At 48.6% G+C, this 9,429-nt stretch overlaps 1 protein-coding gene across 1 annotated transcript; it reads right to left on the bottom strand.

Moving 5' to 3' along the window:
- Nucleotides 1-601: 601 nt before the first annotated feature.
- Nucleotides 602-8,531, bottom strand: GPR135 (G protein-coupled receptor 135). Its single transcript, XM_075331173.1, has one exon. The coding sequence runs from the start codon at nt 8,429-8,431 to the stop codon at nt 7,109-7,111; it is 1,323 nt and encodes a 440-aa protein (XP_075187288.1). The 5' UTR covers nt 8,432-8,531; the 3' UTR covers nt 602-7,108.
- Between the last annotated feature and the right edge of the window lie 898 nt (nt 8,532-9,429).

The following is a 9,429-nucleotide window of genomic DNA, read 5'->3' as shown; positions in this document are numbered from 1 at the left end:
CTTATGTACCAACATGGCAGTGTACCCCCTTATGTACCAACATGGCAGTGTACCCCTTTATGTACCATCATGCGATAGTGTACACCCTTATATACCATCATGCCAAACTGTCCACTTTATGTACCATCATGCCTCAGTGTACCTCCTTATGTACCCTCATGCCAGTGTACCCCACTAGGTACATAAGGGGCATGATGGTACATATGGGGGAACACTGACATGATGGTACATAAGGGGCATGAGGGTACAATCATGTCAGTGTTCCCCCATATGTACCATCATGCCACAGTGACCCTCTATATACCATCATGCAATACTGTACCCCCTTATACACTACTGTGCATCAGTGTACCCCTTTTTGTACAATCATGCCTCATTGTACCCCCTTATGTACCATTGAGCTACAGTTCTCTCTTATGTACCATCATAGCACAGAGTACCCCCTTATATACCATCATGCTGCAGTGTACCCCTTTATATGCTATGATGCCAGTGTACCCTCTTACGTACCATTATGCGACATTGTACACCCCTGAGTTCTAACATGGTGAAAGGACAAAAATGGTGGAATTTCCAGGAGAAAGATAACCTCAGACCACGATGCTGCATAAGACGTTTATTAGCGCTGCTTACAAAATAATATACAGCCACGGCTCACAAACAGTTAAAAAGTTCAATAAAAGTTTCTCTTTTTAAATACTGTACAAGAAAAATACCGGCATCTTATCTTAGATATGGAAAATCTCTTCCCCGATGCAAAATGAAGCCCAATAACGAACTTTAAGGCGTTTCAGATCCTCCTCAACGGGGATAATATCACATGTAGTTTGTGCTTTACCATCGCCCCTAATGTCACACACAGGAATGATCGCAACAACAATGAAACATGAAATAACCTGACGCTCTATTCATTGATCCTGAAACTATTTTGCTTTTCCTCTATTTCACGTACGAGAAAAACGGGCTGATGATTTTGATCCGCGTGGCATCAGCTTTCCTCGTACTTGGAGGAAAAAAGTTTCTCCACCTTCTCCATTTGGTCAGTCCGTGAACATCGGACCGCACTGGGAGGTCATTCGAGTGGTATCCAATTTTTTCCTGGACCCATAGAGTTGAGTTGCTGAATTTGAGCCGACCCTCAGATCAAATCTCATATCTCCGAGGTTTTCGAGGGACCGCACAAAATCACAGACATGGGAATGGACTCATAGATGACACTCGCACGAGGAAATCTGACATCAGAATGAGTCCTTATACAAACTCACGAATATACCTTAAAGCGACCCTTTGCCAGGCACTGACAACGGTCTATATATTTCTCACATATAGTCATCCCAGCTGGTGTCCTAAGTACCTCCTCCATTGGTGCCCTAAGTACCTCCTCTATTGGTGCACCGAGTACCTCCTCCATTGGTGCACTGAGTACCTCCTCCATTGGTGCCCTGAGTACCTCCTCCATTGGTGCCCTGAGTACCTCCTCCATTGGTGCCCAAAGTACCTCCTCCATTGGTGCCCAAAGTACCTCCTCCATTGGTGCCCAAAGTACCTCCTCCATTGGTGCACTGAGTACCTCCTCCATTGGTGCACTGAGTACCTCCTCCATTGGTGCCCAAAGTACCTCCTCCATTGGTGCCCAAAGTACCTCCTCCATTGGTGCCCAAAGTACCACCTCCATTGGTGCCCAAAGTACCTCCTCCATTGGTGCCCAAAGTACCACCTCCATTGGTGCCCAAAGTACCTCCTCCATTGGTGCCCAAAGTACCACCTCCATTGGTGCCCAAAGTACCACCTCCATTGGTGCCCAAAGTACCACCTCCATTGGTGCCCAAAGTACCACCTCCATTGGTGCCCAAAGTACCTCCTCCATTGGTGCCCAAAGTACCTCCTCCATTGGTGCCCAAAGTACCACCTCCATTGGTGCCCAAAGTACCACCTCCATTGGTGCCCAAAGTACCACCTCCATTGGTGCCCAAAGTACCTCCTCCATTGGTGCCCAAAGTACCTCCACCATTGGTGCCCTAAGTATCTCCTCCATTGGTGCCCTAAGTACCTCCTCCATTGGTGCCCAAAGTAGCTCCTCCATTGGTGCCCAAAGTAGCTCCTCCATTGGTGCCCAAAGTAGCTCCTCCATTGGTGCCCTAAGTACCTTCTCCATTGAGACAAGCGTTTGAGTCCTCCTACATCCAAGATGACCACTGCAATCACATCCACAGCATAAGAAAGGCATGTGTGGTGTGGTTTAGGGTTACCACTGAGCTCCCCATGTACTGCGGGGGCCTTCATGCATGGAGGAGGCAGCGGTAGGCAAACAATGAACACCAGGTAGGGTGATGATACATAAGAAATTTGTAGACCAGTTTATAAGGTCACTTTAAGCATCAACTATCAGAAAGAGCTTCGGCGTTCTTCACCCATAGATCTGCATCATATAATATGACAGAACCTTGAAAAAATGAAAGGGTTTTTCCGAAAATCACACGATATCCTCTAAAATAGAGGATACCTTATTTATCACTCTGGGCTCTGGGAGCAGGACTCTGCAGAGCCCTGTCTTGATCTGAGTGGAGGTGCACACGCTTTGTTTCCAGGATCGCTTGGGTTGTCCTTTGGGAAAATCCCTTTAAATTACTATAATTTTGCTTCCCACCACAATTATGATCACATTGTATAAATATAATGTAGAGGAGTTTTATGAAGACTCTGCACCTACAGTCCTCCCCTTTAAAGAGGTATTCTAGTAACGCACTGGATAGGTGACAATTGTTATATTTGTGTGGATGCCACCACTAGGACCATCCCAACCTCCAGACCAGTGGACTTATGTTTCCATTCTCAGCCAGGAGGAGTTGTATGAAGATACCAAAGATAGGTGACCACAGACGAGCGCTTGGCATCGTCAATACAGTAGACTTTAGATGGCATGTGTGTGACGGGCCACTGCAGACCCAGGGGATGAATGTAGACAAGTCTGGAGACTGGTGAGGCCCGCATTCACCTAACAACCATTACCTATCAAGTGATAACCTATGTAGATCAGAATACCCCTTAAATTATGGTGGCAATCTCTATACACTGAAGACTACGGGACCAGCAAAGAAAAATAAATCTATGGTTTACCAGTGAATCACAGTACTTTAAAAAGGAGTTTTCCAGGTGTCTGAAAACCTGTCAGCACAATTCTGTAATAGAAAGCAAAGATATGGCTGTAATGGCGCTGTAATACTGATTACATTGATACATTTTGTGAAGAAATCTCTTTTAATCATCATTTGAAGTTTCCGGCTAATTAGATTTCAGTGCACAGGAGCCGGACTGTGCACTGCGTCTTCTCCTCCCTGTCTGTGATACCCTGGCATTTGGTGAAGAAATCCGCTTTGTTGTTCTTCTTTAGTCACTAGCTGAAGTTTTCTGCTAGTTAGATTTTTGTGCACAGGGGACTTCCCTGCGTCTTCTCCTCCCTGTCTGTGATTCCCCTCCGCCTGCCTTCGGTCTGTGAATGACCTAATGCCTCTGTTTGAAATCTCAGCAGTGATTGGTCATGTACAGACCGGAGGCAGCGGAGGGGCCGGGGAAATCACAGACAGGGAGGAGAAGACCTAGAGTACAGTCCGGCCCCTGTGCACCAAAATCTAATTAGAAGTAAACTTCAAATGGTGATTAAAGAAGAACAGATCGAATTTCTTCACCAAATGCTGGGGAATCACAGACAGGGAGGAGACAACCCAGTGCACAGTCTGGCTCTTTTGCAAAGAAATCTAATTAGCAGAAAATTTAAAATGGTGATTAAAAGAGATTTCACCAAAGGTATCAAAGTATTCAGTAGCACAGCGCCATTACAGTAAGTTCTGTACTTTACAATACAAAATGTTGCTGACAGGTTCTTTTTAAATCACTAATAAACGAAAAAAAGTTCTGCAAGTTTCCAAAATATTTTGTTTGCCACCATCCAGTGAGAACAGTGATTCCATGCAGGGACAAAAGAGGTGTCCATACCCAGACCTGCACTAAGCGGATACAACTGTATCCGGAATATCTCTTTTGATAGTTTGGGTACAATTGTATCCACTTCTCAGCTGCGAGCCATGAACAGATGCCAACCTCTGCCTGCATGGTCATATTGGAGAATTTAAACAAAACCCAAGGCTGATATTTCAGACAAATCCTAAATTTATTTGCACTAAATTAAAGCACCACTCCAGCATTTTTTTTTTTTTTAAATTTCCCCACTAGTGGGGCGTTTTAAATCCAAGTCCCCTGCCCACAATCTTATACTCACCTTCCGGCAGCTTCATCTATCACCGCCGCTCCGATCATTCCCCAGCGATTTGTTACCTGTCGGCTGCTAGAGTGTTTCATGGAGCGGCCAGACTCAATACAAGTCTATGTGGGCCTCATTCTGGTTTGCATAGACTTCCATTGAGATTTTGTGACGTTACTTCTGACTTCCGGCGAGTCAGAAGTTACAGGCACAAGATGGCGCAAGGGGACTGGTGCGGAGTCGGAGGGTGAGTATATGACAAGGGTCAGGGGACTTGGATTTAAAGCCCCACTCTAGGTGAAAAAAAAATAACCAAAATGCTGGAATGGTGATTTAAAAGAGGTGCATGTCTAATAAATTTGGCACAATATAAGCAGTATTTGGGGTCAAGTTACAAAAATTGCGCTGGACCCTATCACTCAACCTCAACTTTTACGCACTATTTTGAAAAAGATTCCTGAAAAGTCACACATTTTTGTGCAAAGTTTGCAACCTTTTTATGCCAGAAAACGGACATAAGGCCAATCAGAACGATGTAGCATTATTTATCATTAAACAGAAAACCTCTTTGGAAAATAATCTTGTTTATAGCACAAAACAAAAAGAAATGCATTGACGTAAGATCAGACGAGAGATGGATTTAAAGGGGTTTATGGCTGATCAGTAAGTGTCTGACCCCCAGGGCTGCTGATGATTGGCTAAGGCCTCTTTCACACGTACGTGCCTCTGGTACGTGTTTGGCAGTTTTCTTACGTACCGGAAACACGTAAACCTAGGTATTCCTATGGTTTTGGACACACGTATTTGCGCACGGAACGTGTGTCCGTTCCGTACGTACGTGTGTCCGTGTGTTTCTCACGGCGACATGTCAGTTTTCTCTCCGGCATCACGGGTGTCAGACGTAATGCAAACAGACCACACGGATGTGTTCCGTGTGACACGCACCACAGAGTAGACATGTCTGCGAGAAAAAAAAAAACAAAAAAAACTTTACTCCCCTTCTCCAGCCCTCCTGTCTCTGCCGCTGCTGTCACTTGCTTCTAACCGCCGCTCATTATGCTCATTGCATATTCACTTCACTGCAGCCGGAAGCAGCAGCAGCGGGGAGTCAGCAGGACCGGAGACCGAAGATCAGCACCACGGACAGCGACGCCAGGGACAGGTGAGTAGAAAGTTCCCGTTCTCCGTGTGTTAACACACGTAGCCCATAAACAAGGCCTCACAGAGGGCAAAACGCACCTCTGACACATCCGTGAAAAACGTGCGTGGTTTTTCACAAACGTGTGAAAGATGCCTAAAGCAAAGTGCTGGGGAACCTTTATTGATGACAATGGACCAGCGCCTCCTCGGTAAGTGACCTGTGCTCGGTTCTCTTCAAGTCAACGGGACGGTGCTTCAGTACCTGGCACAGTAACGTGGGGGAGGCTGCGTGCTAGTGCACACAATAAGGAACCCTAAAATAAGCATCCAGCCAATGTACTGAAAAAGCTTGGGTAGGGCTCTCCTGAAACCGCACAGATCCTTTCACTCCGGACTTGGGCCAATCGTAGAAACAGACAAGAAAGAAATGTCATCCAAACATCATCATGGAGCAGAACACTAGGGGAGCCGTCCTCTCGTTATAAGCACATCACAGTGTTAATCATATGGCTGTATAATATGAGGGTTGTATGTTCCCACAGATGGCCATAGACATTAGAGGAGAGTATACAACCTTCTAACAGAATACGAGCTTCAATTCTTCAGTCTGTAAGATCACCGCATATTCCTTACTTCGGGAAATCCTGTCCGATGCTCAATCTGTTATTCGAAAAAATGACCAATGAGCTTCTGTCGCTTTTTTTGCCCCCAAGGGTCTTTTTTAGATTAGACAGGATTTGTCAAGAAGGGAATATGGCAGTCACTCATCCAATCTAATGTGCATGGCCAGCTTCAGAGCAGGGAAAGACTTTACATTTCCCTTTGGCACTTGATGGAAGCGATAAGACAGGTGACCAGAAATAAGAGCCATGACCCAAGTGTGGTCTTCTAATTGTCCACAAAGAAGATAATATATGGAAGGTCCCCCTCCCCCGCTGCCTCCATTCCCATCATCTAATAAAGGGAATCTGGACCCAGGCTGGGTATTTTAGATGCACCCAATGTTTGGCAAAGCATCGCCTGGAGGTTACTATTGAGGGCTCTATATTCGGGAAGGTCCTACATTTGGCCACAAGTGGCACCGCAGGTCTCATTTAATATATAGAATTGATTTTTAATTCCCAAAATTTGGCAAAAACTAAAATAACCATTGGTAACTATGGAGAAGGACTCATTTTCTAGAGACAGATGGTAAAGTTTACTCTTGCTCTTCAAGGTCCTCCTCCCATGCTGTAACTTAGAAAACATAAGGGTCTTCTAATATAACTAAAATGGCCATGAGGTCTCTTTGTGGCCCAAAATATAATATGTGAGGACACTACAGATTTTGGGATGGGCGGAACTATCAGAGATCAGATCCATTGTCTTACCTCCCACACATAATGGGGTGTGACCTTTTATTCACATCCTCTGCCTTCAAGGACTGGACCCCACCATGAGAGGTCCAGGGCCAAGAAGAAATACATGTTAGATACAGTTGGATCACAGCTCGGTACATTGGTCCTGCGGAATATCAGCTTCCTGGTCTACGTTGGGTCACAAAGAAAACTTAATATAAAATAAGTGACCCCCACCACCCCCAGTCTCACTCCGGCCAGTAACACTGGTTGTGGTGAGGGACCTTTTGGCAATTCAGGTTCTAAAACTGGTTAATATCACAGCCTGAAAACAAAGTTCATTGCCCAACTTGTGAGCATTACTGGCGGGACATCATAGGCTGGTATCGGCAGTCTCCGATTTTACGCCGGCAGGTTCGGACATGGTATCTGGTTGTCCATCCCGACAGAACAGCACGGTGGGGTTCTTACAGGCCCACATAGCCACATCCCCACCATTAGCTGGGCTGGAGGAGGAGACCCTACTGCCCTGGCCGTGCCGGTTACCGTAGCGATCGCGGATAGGGTCAGCCCGCCCTCTGACCTCTCTGTTTTGACCCTGCGTACACAGATAGGCTGCAATGTTCCTAGTCCTGTAGCCTTCTTCCCGATTCCGACCAAGCAGCATGGATATATTGGGGTTGCGGATGGCATAAATGAGCGGGTTGATGGCCCCGTTGGCCCATGCCATCCATATGGCCACAGTGTCCATAATCGGTGTGAAGGGGTAGTCCCCGGCGGCCGCCACCAGGCCCATGACACAATAGGGTCCCCAGCAGCAGATGATGAAGACAATCATGATGAGCACAGTGGTGGCCGTTCTCATCTCGCTGTAGAAGCGCAGCAGGTGGGCGTAGGTGGTCACCGGGCGGACCCGGATCTCTGACAACCTGACGGCTTTACAGATGTTATAGTGGCAGAAGCACATGAGGCCGAAGGGCAGGAGGTAACACAGGACGATGAGGGAGATGCTGTAGGCCGCCCCCAAGCGGGAGCCCGCGGAGTGGAACACGTACATGCAGTGGTAGTAGCCCTTCTTATGGACCACCCACTGCTCCTTGGCCAGCAGGTACCAGGGGAAGGAGAAGCCCAGGGCTGTGAGCCAGGCGGCCACCAGTAGCTGCACGGCCCGGGTGCGCCCGATCTTCTCCTGCGGCTGCCGCACGATGGCGTAGTACCGGTCCAGGGAGATGAGGGTCATGGTCAGGGTGGACACGATCCCGAAGCACGAGTTAAAGAAGCCGTTGGCAAAGCACAAGCGGTCCCCAAACAGCCAAGCGCCGCCGCGGGAGAAGAGCAGCACGAAGGAGAAGGGCAGGCACAGCAGCGCGGCCAGGAAGTCCGACAGCGACAGCGACAGGATGAAGGCGTTCGTCACCGTGCGCAGCTGCCGGTGCTTGCTGATCACCAGGATCACGGCGCAGTTCCCCAGGCAGGACAGCAGGAAGATGGCGAGCAGCAGCAGCGCCTGGCAGGCCACGGCCACCCCGTGCAGCAGCGGGCTCCCCCCGGCCTCCTCCGCGGCGCTGCGGTTAGTGCCGGCAGCAGCGGTCCCGACTACGCCGTCTCCTCCTCCGGCAGCTGTTGTGACCGATGTCCCGGCCCCCGGGCCGCCCGCAGCCGTCAGGTTGCTCAGCAGGGCCAGGGGGAGCTCCATGGGTCGCCGCCTGGCCGGGGGGAGGCATCCCTCAGGCTCCCGGGGACGCGAGCAGTCGGAGTTCTCGCCCGGGTCCAGGTTCTAGAACGCGGGTGACGTCACAAACGTTACCAAGGAAACAGAATCTCTGCTTCGGTTCTTTTACGCACAGAGAATGGATGGAGGAGGGTTAACCCTGCAGGCGCCGGAGAGAATGGAGAACACGTGCTGCTGCTCTGAGGGCAAACACAGGGGGCAATGTGGGCAAAACACTCAGAGGGACCCCAAAATAAGAACAGAAAACATCTGAGGGTGAGAAAGGCTTCCAGACTGCCTGCAGCGGGGAACGCTCACATCCATCATCTACTGCTCCAGTGTCCCAGACAAGTCCAGCACAGAAGAAGTGCCCAAAGCAAACACAGACCACACAGTACCACCACTGATCACTGTGCATCTCTCCCCCAATATCTGACCTAGCATTATATAGAAAGGGGTTCTCTAGTGAAAAGTTAGGCATCTACAGGTGGGGTCCGACTGCTGGGACCTGCTGCAATTGGCAGAATGGGGACTATTTATTTCCTCGTTAGTGCGCATGCTCGGCCACCGTTCCATTTAATTTTTATTGAGCCTCAAATGCTGCACTTAGCTCATAAAGAATGAATAGTGCATCGATGAGCACGAATGAGGAAATATCGAGCATGCGCACGAATGAGGAAATATCGAGCATGCGCACGAATGAGGAAATATCGAGCGCGCACACTAGAGGAAATATCGAGCGCGCGCACTAACGAGGAAATATCGAGCATGCTCACGAATGAGGAAATATCGAGCATGCGCACGAATGAGGAAATATCGAGCGCGCGCACTAACGAGGAAATATCGAGCGCGCGCACTAACGAGGAAATATCGAGCGCGCGCACTAACGAGGAAATATCGAGCGCGCGCACTAACGAGGAAATATCGAGCGCGCGCACTAACGAGGAAATATCGAGCACGCGCACTAACGAGGAAATATCGAG

This window comes from Anomaloglossus baeobatrachus, chromosome 12, assembly GCF_048569485.1.
Source record: "Anomaloglossus baeobatrachus isolate aAnoBae1 chromosome 12, aAnoBae1.hap1, whole genome shotgun sequence".
Lineage (NCBI taxonomy): Eukaryota > Metazoa > Chordata > Amphibia > Anura > Aromobatidae > Anomaloglossus > Anomaloglossus baeobatrachus.
The sequence above is the reverse complement of the archived record's forward strand: the minus strand, read 5'-3'. Positions and strand labels throughout refer to the sequence as shown.